Source organism: Artemia sp. Qi Xiang Cuo, chromosome 16 (assembly GCF_049724085.1).
Source record: "Artemia sp. Qi Xiang Cuo chromosome 16, ASM4972408v1, whole genome shotgun sequence".
Taxonomy (NCBI): Eukaryota; Metazoa; Arthropoda; class Branchiopoda; order Anostraca; family Artemiidae; genus Artemia; species Artemia sp. Qi Xiang Cuo.
The window spans coordinates 38,950,429-38,973,025 of NC_142809.1; the positions used below are offsets into that span (position 1 = coordinate 38,950,429).

General features: G+C 34.7%; 1 protein-coding gene across 4 annotated transcripts in view; it reads left to right on the top strand.

Moving 5' to 3' along the window:
• The window catches only part of LOC148942885 (uncharacterized), a 50,356-nt gene extending 32,349 nt beyond the window's left edge, over positions 1 to 18,007 (top strand). For all 4 annotated transcript variants that reach the window (XM_089102126.1, XM_089102127.1, XM_089102129.1 and 1 more), the window contains 5 exons: positions 1,852 to 2,100; positions 10,692 to 10,801; positions 14,649 to 14,830; positions 16,877 to 17,052; positions 17,494 to 18,007. In XM_089102126.1, the coding sequence (XP_088958252.1) occupies positions 1,852 to 2,100; positions 10,692 to 10,801; positions 14,649 to 14,830; positions 16,877 to 17,052; positions 17,494 to 17,611 (835 nt within the window). In that variant the 3' untranslated portion in view covers positions 17,612 to 18,007. The remainder of the gene's footprint in view (positions 1 to 1,851; positions 2,101 to 10,691; positions 10,802 to 14,648; positions 14,831 to 16,876; positions 17,053 to 17,493) is intronic.
• Positions 18,008 to 22,597: the final 4,590 nt, after the last annotated feature.

A 22,597-nucleotide genomic window follows, 5' to 3' on the forward strand; every position in this document is an offset into this window, starting at 1 on the left:
TTTTGGAAAAATGGCTGTCTCAATGTTCTTATTGTATGGTTTTGAGTAAATTTGGACGTAAAATAGTAAAATAGGGGGGGGGGGCTAGTTGCCCTCCGATCTCTTTTGACTCTTAAAAAGTGAACGAAAAATTTTTGTTTCCAATCAAATTTGCTTTCTCCGAAGTTTATACAAGCATCCCTTCCATAAGAACCATATATGCACCCAGAGCGTTACGTACAATGCCGGCCCCCGGGCCCTGGGGGATTGCGTCGACAAGGAGTTTTGCTTATCGGACCTTGGAACTGTTTTTAACGAAATGGCTATCTCAAAATTTCATCGAATGAATTCGGGGATAAAAAGATGTGTGGGAGGGAGGCTTAGTTGCCCTCGGATATCTTTTGACTCTTAAAAGTGAACTAGAACTTTCAATTTCAAATCAAATGAGCCCTTTCTGAAGTTTATACGGGCATCTCTTTCATAAGAACCATATACACACCCAGCACAACACTTACAACGCCTACTCCCCGGGCCCTGGGGGTTGTGTCGACACCGGAATTTTGTTATCTAATTTTTTAACTATTTTTTAACAAATGGCTATTTCAAAATTTGTAGCAGATGGGTTTGGAAAAAAGAGCGTGTGGGGGGGCTAGTTGCTCTCCGATCTCTTGACTCTTAAAAAGTGAACTAGAAATTTCAATTTCCTATCAAATGAGCCCTCTATAAAGTCTGTACGAGCATCCCTTCCATAAAAACATATATGCCACCAGGGTATAACCACAACGCCTGCCCCCGGGCCCTGTCGGGTTGTGTTGACACCGGAGTTTTTGTTATATGATCTTTAAGCTATTTTTAACAAAATGGATATCTTAAAATTTTTATCGGATGACTCTGGGGAAAAGGGGGGGGTAGGCTGGTTACCCTCTGGTCTCTTTCGACTCTTAAAAAGTAACTAGAACTTTCAATTTCCAATCAAATGAGCCCTCTCTGAAGTTTATACGAGCATTCCTTCCATAAGAACCATATATGCCCCCAGGGCATAGATTACAACGCCTGCCCCTGGGCCCTGGGGGGTTGTGTCGACACCGGAGATTTTGTTATATAATCTTTTAACTATTTTTAATAAAATTGCAATCTCATGATTTATATCGGATGCATTTGGGAAATAAGAGCTTGGGGGGGCCAGTTCCCCCCGATCACTTTTGACTCTTAAAAAGGGCACTAGAACTCTCGATCTCCAATCGAATGAGCCCCCTCCGAAGCTTATGTGACGACCCCTTCCATATGAAGTGCCTCTGGGGGGAAAAAATATAAGTAAATAGGAAAATATAAGAGCCGTATGGCCTTTATTATAGGCACCGCTATAGCGTTGCCTCTGATTGTGTACTCGGCTTACTTGATGTTACTTTTTAATGAGTAATAAATATATTATTACTATATGATAAATTGGTGGTGCCTAATACAATTGTCTTCGAGCATTGGAAGTAGCAACGTTGCTTATTTGGAAATTTTTGTATTTATAATTGAGAAACAGAACTGAATGAAAAAAAAACTAAAGGAAAAAGTTTTGTATTTTATTAGACCTGTAAGACCTTAGAAGTTTAGTTGGGGGGATGTCACCCTGGAAAAGCTCGTTGTTACTATTTAGTTGGAAAGCTAATCATGGCTGTCCAGTTCAATCAAGCAATGTTTGCTGGAATTAATTTGTGTTAACAAGTATGATAACTTATTCTATTTAACTAAATCAATTTGTAGGCGGCCCACCCCTAGTAAAGCAACTTGGAAAAGGGACGCTCTATTATTTGCCATCTTATTCGGGGATGTTTAATGTTTCGTGTCATAAGGTGATAGATAAATGGTTTCTTTTTTTAGCCAAGGAGGTGGTTTTGATTATTCAGATGGGAGTGAAAGTGACCGAAGCTGGAAGAATGACTTTGGAGCAACTGACGAAAGCTCTTCGGAAGAAGAACAGAATAATATGTTTCAGAGTGATGACAATAGTTCAGATTCAGAAGACAACAATCATAGCGAGTCTGACTTGGATGAGAGCTCTGATGAGTCAGAGATTGAAGTGGTCTATGAAGATAAGGTGAAACCAAAGCCGCCGCTGAAATCAAAAAGGTTTTCAACTTTTTTTTCTTTGTAAACAAGAGGTTTCCTAAATTGGAAAATTAACAAAGATTTAAATGAATTTTACTGAGGGCCTCGTGATTGCTTGCGTAAAAAAAATTGCATAACTAATAACCCCAGCTATGTAATTAAAGAACATGGTAAAACTAATTAAAGCTTCAAATACAAACCTCAACAGTTAAAAAAAAAAACTTGGCCTAATGATTTGTTAGATTAATGAAACTAAATAGGTAGCCATGTGCTGAATTGATAAAAAAAAAGAAACGCTCTCGCAACAAATAGGGGCAGTACTGAGATCAAAGATATTACAAGCTTAATTATTAGGGTTGAAAACAAATGTTAAAATTACACTGAAAAAATTGGTAATAAGAAGTTTATTTTCAAAAATATTTGGGCTTATTGATAAAATTTGGATGTCTCTTCAAATTAGCACAGATCAGATGACGAGTTTTTCTTGAAGACGTCACGGGTGATTATGTTTTTCAGTCATTTGTATAGATACTAAATAGATTATAGTTAGTTTGTAAATTGTAGTTAGTTTAGAGCATGGGTCGGCAACCCGGCCTGCCGCCCGGATGCGGGCCGCGAGGTGTCTTGGTGCGGCCCGCAAGATCGTTGCCGAACCGCACCTGACGACCACATTACATACCAATACACAACGGAGTGAAAGGGGGCGCCATGTAGCATACTCGAAAAAAATTCGTAAACACCATCTAGCATAGTAGTTTGTTTTTCATTCACCCAGAGCAATTATTTTTGTATGTTACAATTTTTTTTTTTTTTTTTTTTTTTTTTTATATAGTAAACCTACCTCAAAGTTTTGGAATTACCCCCAAAGAAACATTTTGCCTTTAGATTTTCTTTGTTTATTGTTTTTTAATTCAGTAAAATTTAGTGCTTGTGGGACGAAATGAAAGCCAAATTACCTGGTCAGGTTATGTTTTCATCTTGTGCCAAAATATTCGAAAGAAAAAAAAAATAACGCTGGATTCTGTAGATTTGTGTCATCTGGTATATAGTGGGACAGGAAAAAAGGTACACACGGGGAAATATCCCAGTATGTACCAGATGACACCCATCTACAAAATTGAGGGTAATGTTTGTTTCTTCTAAGGGTAATTTTCATCAAAAGGGCCTAATCACATTCAGGTTGTCCAAGGAGCATAAATGCGAACTCTCAGGAACAAAATAAGGTAGTAAGTTTCAATTTTCAGGGAAACTAGAGGGGGAGTAAAGCTAAATCAAAAGGGACAATACATCCAGGTCGTGAAAAGGGTGTATGTGCAATATCTCAGGAAAAAAGGGGGTACGCTGGAATTTTCAGAGCATATTATTGGGGATGTTGAACTAAGTCAAAACACGCTATGTCCATCCAAGTTTGTCATAAGGGCACATTCTTAGGAACATATAAAGGTATTAAGTTGAAACTTCAAGATCTGTTGAGGGGGATTTATAACTAAATATGGATGTTAAAATGGCCTATCTGCAATTTATCTGGGATGGCTAAGGGCATTAAGGTGAAACTATTAGGGGAGATTGCAGTGCATATTGAACAAAATCAAAATACACTCAATGCATGAAGGTTGTCAAAAAGGCGTGTGGACAATATCTGACGGACAGCTGAAAGCAATAAATTGAACCTTTGAGGGCTACTACAACCACTACTTGTGAAACTACTACTACTGCTATTGTGACTTTTCAAGTTGTGACTACCTTTAAATGTTTAAATTTGTGACTAATTGCAACTGCAAATACTCCTGAATTTGACTAATTGCGGCTGAAACCCCACCTATTCGTAAATACAATTGCCAGTGCATGTGACTTTGACTGCATCAGCTAATTCGCTATAGCAAACAACAAGACAATCGCTCAGAACTGGAACAATGCCAAAGAGACAGGGATAAACTGGCTGGTAGGATCCGTAAAAAAAAATAGATACACATAGACCTATACTTTATTCTTATTTTTGCACACCCAAGACGGCTTCTAAAAACAGAAAGATCGTTGATGAAAGACTGATTTTTAGTGAAGCATGGAAAAATATATATTTTTTTTTTATTGAAGAAAGAAAATTTTTGTGTTGAATATCTCAAAAGAGTATTTCTGTAGTATAAAGGAATATAACTTGAAGCGATACTGAGCACAAAACTAAATTTGATTGCTTTGGAGGGGAATATTGAAAAAACAATATCATTAACTAGAACTTGTCGCTCAAAAACCAGCAGAAAATCTTTAAAGTTGTGAAGGACAAAAGAACATCAAATTTACATGCAAGTTACAAAATAGCAAAAATAAAAGCAAAGCATGGTCGCCCATTTACCGACAGTGAACTTGTCAAAGAGTGTATTGACTTGTCTTAGCTTATTGCGGAGGAAGTATGTCTGGAATAGAAAAATATTTAAAAACATTAATCTCTCTGCTAGAACTTCACCCGCTGCACTGAAGACTTGGGTGCTAACTTGTATGAACAACTTAAGGATAAAGCGAGTCTTTTGTGTACTTTTCTTTTGTGATGGACGAAAGTACAGACGTGTGGAATACGGCACAGTTCCTAATATTTGTACGAAGGATTGATGAAAACTTTCATGTATATGAGGAGTTATTTAAAATACACGGTCTTAATGGAACTAAAAAGGGGGAGGATTTATTTCACCACTTGGAACAAGCTCTAGTTTCATGCGGCCTGAGCTGCGATAAATTAATCAGCATCACCACGAACGGCGGATAAAACGTTAGCGGTCATAATAAAAGTGTTGTTGGAAGAGCCAACAGCAAACTTCTAGAGTCTGGATCTGAAGTTCCGTATACATTTCACTATATTGTCTATGAAGAAGCATTGTGTTGCAAGGTTTTATCATGGAGAGAAATAACGGATACCGTTATATCTGTTATTAATTTTATGAGAAACAATGGACTTAGTCACCGCCAGCCTAAGAAGTTTTCTGAAGATGTGGAAGCTGAACATGAAGACCTAATATATAGCTCTGAAGTAAGCTGGCCAATCTGAAGGTCATTACTTCAATGATTTTCATATTCAAATAAATAAGCTTGTAACTTCATGGAGATGAAAGGGAAGGTAATACCCGAACCTTACAACAGCCAGTGGGTTTAGATCATGGGTTTTTAACTGATTTGATTACACAACTGAATCTACTCGATGCACGCTTACAAGCAAAAATTTAATCTAAATGCTGATGTATTCAGATGTTAAGGCATTTGAAATAAAGCTAACATTATTTATGAAGCATATGGATGAAAGAAAGCTCGATCATTTTCCAAATTGCAAGAAAGCAGTAAAAGAACCTGATATAAATTTTTTTTGGAAAAATACTAAAATGAACAGTGCATTAATACAACTTCAATCTGAGTTTGAAAAGCGGGTTTGCTGATTTCAAAAAGATCTCACGTAAAATGGATGTTTTTGAAAACCCCTTCGCAGTTTATGTCAATAAACTGCCCCCCCCTGGGGGCCCCCCCCCCAATTTTTTGGCATTCGCTAAAATTCCGAAGGCGAAAATTTCGGCATAAATTTTGCAAAATCGGCCGAAATTTAGGAAAATTCTTGATTTCTGCCGAAACTTCGGCATAAATCAAGTAGCGATTCGGTAAAATTTACGAAGATCACCCCCCAATAAAATGAGCCTCAGGACGCGCCTGATTATTTACTAGTTATAGTCTAGATCCTTGTTAGTACCTAACTTTTGCTGATTTAAATGCGTATCTGTGGAATCACCTTTCATTCTTGTTTTTTCTTCTTGACAAATTCATACAAAAGGAAATGATAAATTTATTTAGGTTGCCTAAGGAGCTTGAACTGTTCTAGCAAACTTTTGTCGGCCATCAAAGGTGTTTCGTTTATTTCTTCGCCATCGGATAAATGCTATTATTACTAACCTTTAGAAGTTTAAAATAGTGTTTCTCAAGAACAACTTTTTCTTCAAAAAGAATGACGATATGCTCTTCAAAAAATGGTCTCAAACTACGCTGTTTCTACTTATAGCCAACTGTATTCTCCATTTTCTGACGACCAACAAATGCTACTATTTAAAAAGCTTGCACGAAAAATTGAACGAAAAAAACGGGTTTAATTTAAATAAAGTAGTGAAATATTCAGATTTGTTTTATTAATTAATGTGCTATTGTTTTTTTTTTATTCTTTGTCACTGCTTTATTTAAATTAAATCCGTTTTTCTCGTTTAATTCCTCGTAAATGGAAAGCAGTGTCATGTAAGAAATTATTTTAAAAACTTGCACCGTCTGTACAAGCTAGAAGGGTCGACAAGCAGAAGAGGGGGGTCCTGTCGTAAGAGCCGTAGGGGTACCTGCCGAGTTTACTCTTAAATTGCGAGGAAATGGTAGCAGGACCCTGAGCTTCCCTTGTTTGGCCCTTATGAAAAAGCCAAATTAGTTCCCCCCCCCCCCCTTGGGAGAATATAAATTCAATGCCATGGAGGAGAATCCACCAACTTTGAAGCCACAAAGACACCAAATGATGGATTCCAAGTGATTTCTAACGAAGAAGAAGAAAAGTGTAGTTAGAAGCCGAAAGGAGCCCGTTTAGGATTCCAGGTGCTTTTTTTTTTTTTAAAGAAGAAGAAGAAGCTAATACTGTCTTACTTTGCTCCAAAACACAAAACTTAATCCAAAGTATGTTGTTATATCTAAAAATGCAGCATGTAAAAGCTAAGGCTACGTTAGCTTGCCTCAAAAAATATTCCACCTAATATTGGTTTTCGACGTATTTAATGGAAAGGATCATTTAGTTCTGAGTCCTTCGCCGAGATTGCCACAGAAACACTTTAGTAGTAAGTGCGAACTGCGTCGCTTTTTTGTATTATTATCTATGACTGTTGCGTACCCACTTGCATGAAGACAATTTTTCATACTCTCAAAGAATAGAAACGAATAATGTTTGATCAAAATCACTCTCTGGGATACAAATGGAAATGATTTTTTTTTTTACTTTAAAAACCAATTCAATAAAAGCCTTTAACCCCTGTCCATGTAGATTTTAGGACCTTAGAAATCAATGGTATAAATTGTAGTTGAAATAATGTTCCTGGGTTTTAGCTACCTGTCATGCCTATTTCAAAACCAGTCTCAGTGATCGTACCATTATTTTGTATGTAAATAAAAAGATAATCTGGTAGATACTCTCTTATTTAGATAGACTCCTTCCTCTGTTCCTTGGCCTTTTTGTTTCCTTGGCTTCTTCTCAGCTATGTAATGCTTCTTCCAAAAAGCTTTGTATTGTTTTGGCCTAAAATAGTTATCTATCTTTATAAGGTGTTATAGTTGAGAATAAGGGTTAACAAAAGCTGGCAGGGGCTAGGGATTTAAACCCATGTTGCTCGAAAAAAAAATGTTGAAAAGTACGCAAAGTAATGAAGTCCCTACCCCAACACCAAAATTTGATGAGAAATTTCATAAAAGTAACCACTTTGTGGAAAGCAGATTAGGCTAGACATCGTCCTAAGCATCTATCCTCTATTTATCCAAAAGCTTTCTAGTTTTGATTCTTACCGTGTTCTTTCTTTTTTTTTTTTTAAAGAAACCAGAAATAAGCAAATCATGCCGAAAATTTTAGAAATTTTCGGGTAAGTTGTATACGTCTCGTCATTTCGGAGGGAGCGTAGACTCGAAACTAAATAAAAGGATTGAAAAGGATAAATTAAAATTAAACTCCTCCTCTTGCTCAAATTCGTAAGTGAATATTCAAAAAGATTTCAAGGTTGCTTTTTGTCAGTCGAAAAGGACATTCTTTTTCACCAGAGGATTCATGAATTAATGTCAAAACCAATTTTTTTTTTTTTTTTTTTTTTTTTTTTTTTTTAGTGCATTTTCTTCATGTTTTGCTTTAGGGACTGAGTCAATTTTGCTCCCGAACGCGTGAAATTGTACCAATATTAGAATCAAAATGGAATAATTATGATGCAACGAAACAAAAATAAACAACGAAAAATATGACACTTTTGGTATGACATCTATCTTATGCAGATTTTATCGCAGATTGTTTATTTTTTCCAAATAGTCAACTACAGTATTATTATACTGAAAATTAGTAATTTTATTTGACTCGTCTTTTTATGTCACACATTTTGAAACACATTGGTTTTGCAAAAAAATGCGGCAATTTCGACTTTTTTTTTGTTTGTTTTTTTACGAAATTACGACACATTGCACCTGCCATGGGTCAACGCTTTTAATAGCATCCCTGAATTAGAGATTATTCTAATGCAACATTAAAAATGGACGTTACAGAAAAAAATTAATTTGTTCTAGGAAATTATATTAAGCTATTGAAAAAAAAAATTAAATTTTCCATCAAAGAATGAATCTTCTGAACCTAAGGGACATTTTTGAGGGAAATTTCAGAGTTGTTTATTTTAATTTTGACTTGGGAGCAGATATACAGTCTGTCCCCTGTTCCTCAAGTAGGCTGCCTCATTATCCACGCTGCCTTTATCATGCTGCCAATTATCCACGACAGGATTGAGTTCAAAGGAATCATTACCGTAGACATAGAATAGAAGATCAGTTTCACGCCCTCGCAAATTACTGACATTGTGAAGCAGCAATTGTAGTCTCAAGAACCTGATGTTTTACTCCTTCTCATTGCAGCGTCGCCAAAAAAAAAGAACTTCTTAAAAACCTCATATGAAACTCGACATTTTACAAGTAATCCATGCAGAGATAGCTAGCGAAGTTGATATTTCGAGTTGAATATTATAATTTTTTAGTAAAGTCACCAATCTCAATTTATCTAATCAATGGAAATTATAGAGTAATGTTGCTAGAGGGAATCGAATCCTTGGGCCCTGTAAAAATTTCTGCCTTTTACCTCACATATCAATTAACGAATGTATATTTACGTAATTGTGTTTTATAATAGATTCTTGTCAGGGAAAGAGAAAATGCTGATTAAAATCAATTAGTGCTGGCTAATTGATAAAATCAATTAATGTGTTAGATATATCACAAGTCTTTTGTTTAAGAATTAAAGAAGCATGAACACGATTTAGAAATGAAGAATAAACTTTTGAAGAAGTGCAGTAATAGCTAGCCGCTCTGTGTCTCTGCTTTATAGTATGTATTATGTAAAGTGATTTGTCACTTGGTTTACTTGTTTATTTTTGTTTTTCGTTTGTATGTTTTTAAATAACTGTTTTTTAGTCTTGAAGCTAAAGTTTAGGGTCCGAATGGACCACGCCAAAAAAGGGGGGTCCCTGTTGGTTGTTTTGGGGGCTTCACTGTGCTAATGTAACGGTCGTGAAAAGTTGAAGAAAATAGCTTTTCATCTTCTTTCTGACTTCTTATCCATGTAACTTTACATTTTCTACACTTAATAGTTACTGATTCTTTTTTCTTTTTTAAAAAGATACCAAAATTTAGATGTTGTGGAAACTTGCGTCAGTGTTGTTACAAATTATGTTGAGTGCTGACATTTTATTCGTAATCGCCACTTTGTGTGTTTCATTTATTTGTCTTCGTTCCACCTATTTTGTCTTAAAATGTAGGTTTGTGTAGCCTTAAAGATAAATTTGAGGAAGGGAAAGTACAAACTGATCTTCCCTTCCCCCCTGCTATTACTATTACTTTTTTTCAGGAAATTTTTTTACTACTTTTACTATTACTTTTTTCAGAAAATACAAAGATATAGATGTTGTTAAACCTACGTTCATGTTGTTGCAAATTCTGTTGAGTAAAATTTCAATTTCTTGTATCCGTCACTTCGTGTGTTACATTTGTTCGTCTTAGCTTTATTTATTTTATCTTAAAATCCAGGTTTTTAGTCCCAAAGAAAGAATAAAGGGTCCTAATGGACCATACTGTAAAAGTATTTGGGCATTGGACCGTGGGTTTGCCATCAAGATGTTAACATAATAGATGTGAAAAGTTTAAAGCTTTTTCTTCTTTTTTTATTTATTTTTTTTTTTTTTAGTTGATTCTTTTCCCAGGAAATTGTAAACAGTTTAAAAATATGTTTTCTCAATTGTTTCTTTTTTGTTTCTTTTTTTTAGCTGATACTTACGCTAGTTAACTGTAAACAGTGTAAAAATATATTAACTCATATTTTTGTTTTCTTTTTTCAGCAAATCCTTTTCCCAGGGAACTCTTTAACAGTGTAAAAATATATTTACTCAAATTTTTTCTTTTTTAGCTGATACTTTCTCCAGGTAAACAATGTAAAAATATGTTTACTCACATTTTTCTTATTTTTTTTTAGCTGATACTTTCTCCAGATAAACAATGTAAAAAAAAAATTACTTAATTTTATTTTCTTGTTTTAGCTGATCCTTTGTCCAGGGAACTGTAAACAGTGTAAAAATATGTTTACTCAATTTGTTTTCTTTTTTTCAGCTGATACTTTCTCCAGGTAAACAGTGTAAAAATATTTTTACTCCTTTGTTTTCCTTTTTTAGCTGATTTTTTATTCAGGGAACTGTGTAAACAGTGTAAAAATTTGTTTACTCACGTTTTTTCCCATTCTTTTTTCTTGTTCTTTTTTTTTGCTGATCCTTTTTCCAGGCAACTGTAAACAGCGCAAAAATATATTTTTGCTCATATATTTCTTTTTTCAGAAAGTGTGAAGATTTAGATGTTACTATAAATTTAACAAAAGAAGAATTAAAGAGAAAGAGAACAGTTAAAGCAGAATTTGAGAGACGTGAACTTTGTCCCCAGTGTTCAGGTAAATCTATATATAACATCTTATTGCAGTTTTATTAATTCCCAGAAGATTTCCCAGATGAATTTCATTGTTGTATAATTGTAGCGTAATCTCTCTGATATTATAATTTTACTCGACAAGTGTCACTTTTTTAAATAACGTGCGTTGAATTTAAATTACCATTTAATTTAAATTCCAAAAATTAGCCAAAAATTATACTTTTTTCTTACAGCTAAGTTGCATTGGTTTTTAACACTTTCAACCATAAAAGTGGTATCTTTCTAGTGCTTTCTTGTGGTATCTTTCTAAGCAAGATTGTCATCAAGCTGTCCTCCACGGTTTTTCCTCTTTCATTTTCTAAATATGTCTTTATGATTTCCAAAACTTTAATTTCTTTAACTGGTTCCAGATTCTTTCCTAAACTTCTACTGTTCATTGGTTCCAGAATTTTCTTCTATTCAACTCTGGGTACTTACGTGTTATAGCAACCGCACCTAAAACGTGAAGTTAGGTTAATCATAATGAAATATAGCAAAATGTGATGAAATTATAATACTTTAGAAACAAAATTATGAAAACTACATCAGAGAATTATGGAAGCAGGCCGCCCAAGGTGCGTTTTATTAAATACCTAACCTAACCAACTCTATATATTAAATATTTGATTAATTACAACATTATATATTAGTATTTAATTAATTAAATATTTAATTAAAATGTACGTGCATAGTACTTTATCTCGCTCAGGCTAAGCTGATTATCTCGCTATAGCACATAAGTACCCTCCTCTGTTTGATGCAGGTGCACTAAGACTGTCAGGGTGTTTCTCATAAGTCAGATTGAGAGTTTTTCCGTGGAATTTTCACTGTCATCTTTTGTAGCATCAATAGTTTCGGAGATTGTCATCCAGCTTTCATCCATGGTTTTTCCTTCTTCTTGGCTAATAGATTTTTCCATGAGTCCTAAAACTTGAATCTGGTCGTTACTCTCTACTCATCCCAGAATTTTTGTTCACCTCTTTGTGACGCTGGTGCATTAAAACCGCCATTTTTTTTTCTCACAAGTCCGACTAAGGGTTTCTTCTTGGGTTTCTTCGCTTTCACCTACTGCAGCTTCAATAGTTGTGGCTTTATTTTTTCTTTTTTATTTAGGGATTTATGAACTGCATCTTTTAAACGTTTCTTTTTAAAGAAAGGATTATTAGATCTCAGATTATAGTTTAGCATGTTTATTACGCTCTTTTGCAATGTTTGAATTCTGCCACCTATAATTGTTAGTATTACTCTGTAATATTTATTTTACCCCGTCCTTAGAAAGCTTTGAGAAATGTTCAATTTTGGTTTTGTTATACTTTCTGCTAAACTTTTGTTCACGTTTTTTTTTATTATTCATGTTCAAAGAAGTTTTACTCGCCAGAATTTCACTCTTTTACTGGTCTTCATTGCCATTTCCATGAACTGTGTTTTTATTTATTTTAGGCAGAAACATTTGGGACTCTGGAAGGATTAAATTATTGCTCGGTTCATCTTTGGATTTCGGTTCATCGTGTTCTTAGATTATGTTACCTTTTGCTCTTTTCTTTTTTCTTTTGTTTTGATGTCTCTTATTTTTCAAATGTGCATTCACCGGTACACCAATAGTCAAATATCAAAATGGTTGCAAGAAAAGATATTGAAAACATTGTGAACTGATCCAAAAGAAAACATAATTGATAAAGAACTTATTGGAATCAATTTTCATGGTTCACACCTCTTTTAATAGCAAGAAAATATATCATTTGAAAAACAGAGGGTACTTCCTTCTCAAACATCAATTTAACAGTATATGTAGGAACATACACTGGCTGATTAACTGTCTTGTCAAAGATTAAACTGATATCTTTGGTGCAGCGATAGATGTTTCAGGGGCTCAACGATAAAAATAGGTGCGGGTGGAGCAGTATGGTATCGACGGGATTCACCGGATTTGGTAGAATTTCTGAGTTTGAAGGCTAGAAGATACCTCTGTCACTTCAATCATTTCTTCCTTTTTCTTTATTTTCTGCTAAAGGCAACTGAAGACTAATATCTTGGTTGACAAAGCAGTACTCACAAAACCAGAACACAGTGCAGGATTTAAAGATGTTCAGTTGGTTGTGGAATGCCAATATCTACTTCGTGACAAAACTGATTTTTGCATGTTACATTTGGGTCGATTGAATCGGGTCTATTAGTTGAAGCCATTACTATAACCTTAGTACGTGACTGCAAACCATCCATCAATCTCTCTAACTGGACACGAGCATGCAGTTCCCCATTAGTTGAGTATTTCTACTTCTTCGTGTGGTGTCTCTTTTTTGGGAGCAATGCATTCCAGATCGTCAATGAAAATGGTAGCTTTTTCGAAGGCCTTCCTGAGTTCTTCTAATTCCTTCCCTTCTTGTGCCACCTTTGACAAAATTTCAAGACCGTTGATCAAGTAAAAGAAGGCCCCATATCGATGGCAACACATTCTAGTCAGCTTTATTCACCTGTTGTATTTTCGAACGACCTTCTTTCAGGTAAAATGCGTTTTACGTATTTTAGGTTTTCCTTGACTAAACTTATTTTTTCTGCTTAAAATACGACCGTGAAACACCGTCTTTAGGGAAAAACGATCATTTTCACTAAAAAATAAACGCATACAATGTCTCATTTCAAATCTTGCAAATATTTTATCATTTATTTCTGCTGATACTGCCCAGCTGCCTCTCATTAAAGTTGCATTAAACAGCTGATTTCAAATATAAAACCAATAAAAATAAAGTAAAAAATCTTGAATAGAGAATATATCTCGGGCTCAAGTAATTAGAAGTTTACGTGCTAAAGTTCTTGTTCTCTTATTCATTCAAATAATGGGAAGAAATTGGAACTAATAATATATTAACATTAAAATGCTGTTATTATTAATGTTAACTGGAGTTAATTAATATTAAAAAAATAATAATTGGATTGGTTTTAGGTTTCAAGTTCGCTCTTTACTTCCGTAAGAAAAACTTTTTTTTTAATTAATATTTTTCGCAGGGTGTAATGAAAGAGAAGCTTTTGCTTTTTCGTTAGGTTACCACATTCTAGCTATTAAAATTTTTCCCGGGCCTGGTGGACCTTAAAGAAGAATTCCTCTGGAAAATGGGATTCCTTTTTCTGGCTTGGTGAAGGGAAAGTTATCGACAATTTCTTTATTGCAGTCTATTTGTTTTCTTGTATCAGCTATACCATACAAGCCAGTTTTGTGTCCAAACCCTCTTGCTCCACAATTGGCTCCTGCTCCACAAGAGGGTCTCTTGCTCCGCAATCCAAAACCCTCTTGCTCCACAATTGGTACTTGTGAATGTCGTTCGTAGTAATATTCTTTTTCAATGTCTGATTGCTTCGGAGTAAACATTTTCTATCTTTTCTATAAACCCACCAACCTGATATTTTTTAGCGCATGCGACCAGTGTGTAAATGACGACCACCTTATCAGTTTTGTTTCTCCAATAATTAATATTGTATGGGAAGTTACGTTATATTTTTAAAACAATATCATGATTGTTGCCCAGCTATGACGTTTGTATAAAAATGTTACTCTGTATGAAGCTATGATGTTTATGCAATTTGAAATGCCTTTATACCTAAAATGCCGTCACTTGAGAGATATGTCAATTGTTCTCTAATGATCATTTTTCAAAGAAATTAATATTTAAAAAGAATAAGCGATAATAAGACTGATAAAACATGGGTTAAATTTGATAATTTATTTCGACTGGGAAAGACAAATATATACATTCAGTCTTAATCTGTCTAATATTTTAAACCAATTGTTGTGACTGCTCTAATCTAGATCAATGACTTTTTTCTGTTTATTTCAGGATCTGGCATCGAAGGCTCAAGGAAGAAACCACTTTTAGATTGTTCTCGGTGCAGTGCGTCTGGATACATCTTTAGTTTCGGTCGTAATGAATTTTTTGAATGTCCTGTTTGTGAAGGCTATGGCAAAACACCTCCAAGAATTAGACCTGGAACGGAATGTATAAAGTGCAATGGAAAGAGAGTAAGCTGCTTGTATTGATAAGAGACCCTTATTTTGATAAGAGAATGAGGGAGGGTATAATGGTTATATTGATGTAACAGGGTTTTTATTTACTTACATGTTTATTAGATAAAACAAAGCGGTCCTCATGAGGCTCGTTGGCCAGCACATCAGGGTTGCCACGTGGAGACTAAAGATTATAAGTAATAAGAATTGAAAATGCAGTTTCCTTAAACTTAAATGTAGTAACATCAGCGATCCAACGGAAGTTTAGGGAATTAATCCAACAGTGTTGTAACGTAAATATATTTTGCTAACTGCAACAACTTTGCTAAGCCAAATGTGAATTTTTGAATTTTACATTATCAATCCTATTAATTAACCCAAAGCCTGAATAGCTTTTCTGGAAAAGATTTTAATTTCCAAAGATTATTTTTTAATAGCAAAGAATTAATGCTTGGTAAAACTCGAAGATATTTGAGTGTGGTTGTAACGCGAAGGTAAATTTAAATGAACGAGGTTAACGGATAAAAAAAGGGAGGGACCAAGAATACATAATATCATTTGATCTTATTCATTACAAAGAATAAAATTCAGTTAAAGGGTCTGGGGGACTAATAGGATATAAAAATCGGTTCATCTCAGAGCACAAGGAAAAACAACCCACGCCATTTAATGCTACCGAAAGACTATAAATTCAATTATGAAGACAGAATAAAAATATAACTTTGTATAAATATGACTCTTTTTTTTGCCCTACGTATAACCCTACTTTTCTAAGATGGTGTAATAGGTATATTTGTTTTATTTCTTTTGACTACCTTATATTTTGCAATATAAACCTAGCTATAACTAAATAAACCTAGACATAACTAAGAAACACTTGCTAAGAAACACTACCCATCACTGCTGTTTCTAGTTCTTAACAAGGCATTTGTATGATAAACCCCCTACTGCTCAAGTCATTTATTCATTGACGCATTATAGAACCGGTTTTTTCGTTAGTTCCTTTCAGCTTAGCTTGAGACAAGAAGAGAAGTGACAAAACGGATGGACAATATTTAATTTGGGCTATATATTTGCACATTAATTGGGGAGGGGGGGAGTTAAGTATTTGGACAGTGTGAAGTTAGAAAACAATTCTTACTACATAATATACAGAATGATTATAACTAACACATTAGTTATGCAGACCCGCTATCTTTACCCCCACCCCTAATGTGCAAATATATAGCCCAAATTTGTTTCAAAAGTACTATCTTCTTATCTCACTTTGGTTACTTGACTGAGTGTCAGAGAAACGTATTAGAAGAATATTAGGTAGGGGGTATATCATAGAAGTACCCTTAATTAGTATTCAAGTGCCAATTTTTTCATATTTGTTCGTAATCTCCGTTCTGACACTTCGTTGGCTTGTGTTCTTTTCCCCTATTTGTATTTTCTTTGCCTTGGTCATGTAGAAAGCACTCATGATCGTAAAAGCTTATGAAAAATACGTTGTTCTTTCCAAATTTAGAATTGTTTCCACTGGTTGTGACAAAACCAAACGTTGACTTTGATGAATTCACAGAAGCCACTGGCAAAGGCATGTCTGAAATCATTTTAAGGCTTAGAAAACTATTACCTTAATTGCCTTAAATTGCACTTGTCAGCAATAGGATGATCCTGAATTTGCCAGTCAGTGAAGATATTCAAAGAAAAAGAATTTCCTATGCAACTTTGAGTTGGCACACATCTTGATTTTTTTTTGTTTTTCTATCATGCCCTCTTGTTTTTAAAGAGATATTTGATTGAAAGCTATTTGGGATATTATTTATGGTTGAGCAACTTGAATGCCTTGACATTCAAAATTGTAGAGACAACCAGAATGAAATTGTAAGTCGGGATGACGTGCATATTGTAATAGAAAGTAGCTAAGTACTTTCTTTACCAGCTTACTTTTTTCTTCTTTTTTTGTACCGATTCGATTCTAAGGAACTACTGAACCACCCAGTGGTTGCCGTTACAATGTATATATATATATATATATATATATATATATATATATATATATATTTTCATTTGCAGACCGTATTGATTGCATGTAGTCGCACAGTCTCAGTTCCTCGTGGTGCAGTTTCTGGTGAAAAAACAAAACTGGGAGGACAAGGACACAGGGATCCTTATTCTGAAAATGGGGATTTGTATGTAGCTATCGTTTTCCAAGCAGTACCTGACAATAAGGAAAATACAACTGATAAGAGGTAAGTGTTATCCAAAGACTATTAGTAAATGGTAGTCGAGATATGTTCTCTGCCACCAGCTAATTATCATATGGATAAGAAATATGATCGTTGAAAACCTAACTTCAAGCAAACAAAATCTAATAGTGAAAAACTCTCTCTCTCTCTCTCTCTCTCTCTCTCTCTCTCTCTCTCTCTCTCTCTCTCTCTCTCTCTCTCTCTCTCTCTCTCTCTCTCTCTCTCTCTCTCTCTCTCTCTCTCTCTCCCTCTCTCTCTCTCTCTCTCTCTCTCTCTCTCTTTCTCTCTCTCTTCCTGTCCTATTTATGTTTGCCGTGTTTTTTTCATTGCCTCTATTCGAAAAACTATGGTGTGTACTTATGACTTAACAGGCTATGATAATTTGTGAAAAAAAAATCTGAATCCAAAGTAGGCTCAGTTAAAAGTCTATTTTTCTATTTACAGCGATGAGAAGGTGGGACCGTCAAAGAAAAGGAAAACACCTTCAAAGTCGGAAGAATTTATCAACAAAAAAAACGGAAGAGGTGCACCTTCGCCAAAGAAGAAGCAGAAAAAGAAGTGATTCTAATTCCGCTTTATAAACCCAATGTATCTATTCCATTTTTAGTGGTTTTTAATATGGGATGTTCATCTGCCAAATCTATTAGTTTATTCTCTTGATGGTCAAAGTAATCAAGTTTTTACTTCGGGTATTAATAAAAAAAAAAATCTAAAAAAAACTAGATTGAAAAAGATTTTTTTTAAAATGCGATATTGAATGATGTTTTTATACCGTTTGAATAAGTATAAACCAATTTGGCTTCATAAAAAAAAACCGATTAAATCCCATTTAAACTCCATCGCGAAGTAGACTTGAATACATAGGTCCATACTGTTTTTATGTCCATTTTTTCAAACTAGATGTGTGTTTGAATGTTTAAATTTTTATACGAAGCTTTTAAGCAGTAAAGCCACTATTTATTCGAAATTTAATCTGTACTTAGAAGTTCTACCGAGGTCATTTTAAATTTACAGGGTCTAAAGCCTGTTTGAGCTATAAAGCTCAAACAGCTTAGTTGCTAAGTTGTGATAATCTTCATGTTCAAATGGAAAAGCAAAACTTTTTTATACAGAATCTTGCCAACAGTGGCCTCATTTGGGCATGCCTTGCCCTCTATTTTGAAAAATGTTTTTTTTTTATGTTTAAAAAAATTATTGGTCAACATGCCTGAGACTCTAGGCAGGCATGCCTTTCTAAAAACTAACCTGGCAAGTATGTGTCCAATAAGAGAGTCATACTTACTCCCACCATTTACCCGTGCCGCAGCCATTTAAACATTTGCCTCTCAATTACTTGGACTATCTGTCTTGGCTTTTCTCTTTCTACAATTAGCCATGTCTTGATGCAACCTACTGCAAAATGCTTGATAACTTCAATTCTCTCCCCCCTTCCAACTTAAAAAAATATTTAAATTTTTATCGTTCTTAAAGACGTCAAGGAAAAATGCAAAGTCCTAAAAGCACCAAAGTTGTCCGAATAAGGACATTTGCCCTCTGGACCCATCATAGATCTATTCATATCTGAAAGCTGCCACTTCCTAGGATTTTTCTCTTGGTTTCTTAGAAATTCTGCAGTTTTTGAAGGGGACCTGGCTGACTGACCGTATTTCAAACAGTAGACTGTACGAAAAGTGTGGTTCAGTCCCGCCTTCTAGGGCTATAATGAGAGAAAGGTTGAGATGGCTAGGGTACGTTCTGTGAGTGTTACCTGAAGATTGTCATTTTCGGCCAACCGTCTAGGGCTAAACGGAAAGCAGGTCGTCCACGATTGGGGTGGGAGGATGTAATAAAGAAAGATTAAAGGAAATGGGAACTTCCTGGGAGGGTATAAAGAGGGAGGCTTTGAATAGATTGGGATGGAGGAGGAGCGTGCGTAGGTGTGTTGGCCTCAGGCGGGTTGGTGCTGGGGTGAGTTGTTAGTAGTAGTAGTAGTAGTAATATCGGGGCAAGATTGTTGTTTTTCGTTTTTCGATGTATGCAAATACCTCAATAAATGTATTTTTCAGTGAAAATATTAAAAAAGAGGTATTTCTTAAGATCTATGGGGCAATATTGGAACTTAAGTTAGGGAAAATTATTGACGCCACTGATAAATATCCTCTAAAAGGTTAATGTTATCAGATCTCCCATTTCAACTTTTATTTTTCCAGGTTTAGGTTCATAAACGAAAGTAAGAAATTTATTATATTTATTTAATGAAAATGTCTATATACCTATTATGTACAAATCTACTCAGTATGTCTGAATGGGAACATCTTCACAGGTCCTAGTTGGACCCGTAGATTCATTCCTAAAAGCGCAATTGATTTGAAAAATTGGAACGTGATATCTTGAGAAGCCACCACCCTAAGTTGGGATTTTCGAGTTTACGATGTGAACTACCTTGGAAAAATTTTCTAATATCCCTTAAACTTCAAATAGTAGGCGATTTCAAGATGGATTCATAGTCCAGATATATGACCAAAAATCGAACCAGAAATATCTTTACCCTATTTTGTTTCAAATTTCTCAATAAAGTTAACTTTAGATCTTCAAATTAAAAAACCAGTGAAGCCATGAGGAAGGTTTGAAGTTCTAACCATCCAGAGGCACCACTCCTCCCCCCCCCCCCACACACACACACATCTTATATAGATGTGAAAATTTCTTAGGTACCTAGAGGGTATTGCTTTCTAGAATATTCATCTCTATTTGTTACTTACATTGACAATAGGAACATGTTTTAATATCAATACAGACCTGACTTTCCACCGAAGGAAATAAAGCTTTGCTCTGACAGTTGATCATATCTCTTCCCAGCACATTAGATTGACTCTTATTAGTTGTCCTTTTGTCTTTCCTCGCTTTTTCCCTCTAATTTCTTATGTTTCTTGTATAATTTGTCTTGTTTTAGCTGTTGCTTAGAGATCCCTTAATGCTGATTGTGAAAATTTGAAGCCACTTGTAGAGCATGTATGATATTGATATTGATGTATTTATTTAACTTTAACAACAATCTACATAGAAAAATCAACATGGTTCCCCCAGAACCAAACGGTTGACGCGGGAGGAATCAGGTAAAAAAAACACATACATATAACATCATTTAAACTCAGTATAATAAGAAAGAAATAAAAAAGAAAAAAAAATATAAAATAATAATAATGCTACGGGGGCAGCAACTACATACTATTTCCATACTATGGGGTCACACTCGCCAACCAATAAACAATTACAACTTAATTTAATTCGAATCAAATCTCCTCCAAAACAAACAAAACTAAGATCCATACTTAATTAATAATTTTTATTTCAGTTTCCCTTTAAAATCACTAACTTTTTATATCTTTTTCATTTCATTATCCAAATTATTCCATAATTTTATATCCTCACAATAAAAGAAAACGTGGACCTGGCAGACACTATGCTTTTTTTCCTTTTTTTTGCAAACATAATGATGTCGGAAAAAAGGCTCTAGAAATTTTAGCAGCATTTTAGTTTCTTTTTTCATAATAAAAAAAATCATGTTAGTATATTTATTTTTAAGGAGGAAATGACTAGTCTTTTAGGTAAGGTTGATGGTGTGTGTGTGGGGGGGGGGGGGTGGCAATACTTATTCGTGGTAGAAAGAAACTAGAAATTCTTAGATCCAAACTTCAGTGAATATTAATTGCCATTTTTGAAGAATGTTGGATACATGGTATGTTTTGTTTTTGGACGCTTGTATTGAAATTTTGGCTTCATTGTTTTAATTAATTATTCTGAAAACCCTTGAATACTGACATTGGTGGGAATCAAACATCATTCTGAAAATATTCACTCGGTGTATTATGAACTTGAAGGCAATCTTAGCCTCAAATTTGTTATTAACATTCTCAGAATTCCTCCAATACCAAACTGTGGTGAAAATAGGATTTCTTTTGTGATCATTTATTATAATCACGTTCTGTGATATTTTGTTTTGGTAAATATTTGTATTTTGTATTGGTAAGTATGTTGGACTTTTTCAGCATGCTGGTATTACAAATGTAGCCACATATCTGTAATCAACAGTTTCAGTGACTCTCGCATCCAAATTTTCGTGACAATCAAACAACGTATGTAGGCAATGTACCCTTCTTATTGCTACAGAAATCATTAAAAAACAAACATCATTTGCATGCAGCATACCGTGTTTATTCTAAGAAAGAACGTTGAAAAGAAAACACCATTTGTAGGCAGCATACTTCGTTTATTGCAACAGACATCCTTGAAAATTATACTTGCCGGTTGGCAACGTCCTGTGTTTGTTGTAAAAGAAAATTCTTGAAAATAAACATAATTTGTATGCAACATACTGTGTTGCCACAGATATCCTTGAAGATCGAACACCTTTTGTAGGCAACATACTGTATTTATTGATACATAGATCCTTGAAAATTGAACACTGTTTATTGGTAATATACTGTGTCTGCTGAAATAATTATCCTTCAAAATGAAACACCATTTAGAGGCAACATGCTGTGTTTATTGCAACTGAGATCCTTGAAAATAAACATCATTTGTAAGTCATATACTGTGTTTATTGCAGCATAAATCCTTAAAAATAAACACTATTTGTTGGCAAAATACTGTGTTTATTGTAAAAGAAATCCTTGAAAAGCAAACACCATTTATAGACGAAATACCTTGTTTGTTGCAAGAAAACCCAAGCTCAGAAATCCTTCGATGCGACGTAAAAGGGAAACTGGGAGGCATCTGGTAACATGGTGCTCAGTGGGCAGCGTCTTTTGTAAAGCAACAAAACATATTGTCGAGACTAAAATTAATCTTTGCTCTACTATGTTTTTGTACTTAAATAACTGCATTACACACAATTAAGCCACTAGCGACCAAAAAAAAATGTTATCATGGGAGTCTAAGACAAATAGTCGGAAGAAAACTTCAGTTTTAGGCTGTAAATCAGCTTTCAAAGCTCATGTCTCGCTTCTGAACTTCTATGTTCCATTTCAGCCCTATGTTTGTAATCAATAAGCTCAGCAATCCTTCACCCCAGACCCTGTCCAGTATCCAACTGCCCATTAAAATGTGTTACCCCCCCCCAGGTTTTGAAAATAAGCTTTTTGTAGTTGCATATACGAAAATCGAAATTGCCCCTAGATATTGAAATAAATATTTTCTGTGCTATCATTTTAGAAAACATTATTCCTACTCCCTCCTCATCTTTCCGTCATTTGGTGCCCACATGTTGAATTTGAAACTCATTTGCGAATGATTAAAATGTTATTTTGAAAATAAATTTACAGGAATTTGTAATAAGAGCCTGAAATCCCTCGAAAACTGCGTCGGAACAAAACGAAAAGTACGCCATTGAAATAATTTTGAAAAAACTCTATCCAGGAAACTTACAGCCCTCCGCCTTGAGCAGAGATGAAAATCGCTTTTGCATGGGTAGCACTGATTTGTCCTCTTTTTTCCTTCGTCGCGGCGCTGGACATCATAGAGAACTAATTAATGGCTCATTTAAAAGCTAATTTTCAAATCTATTCGC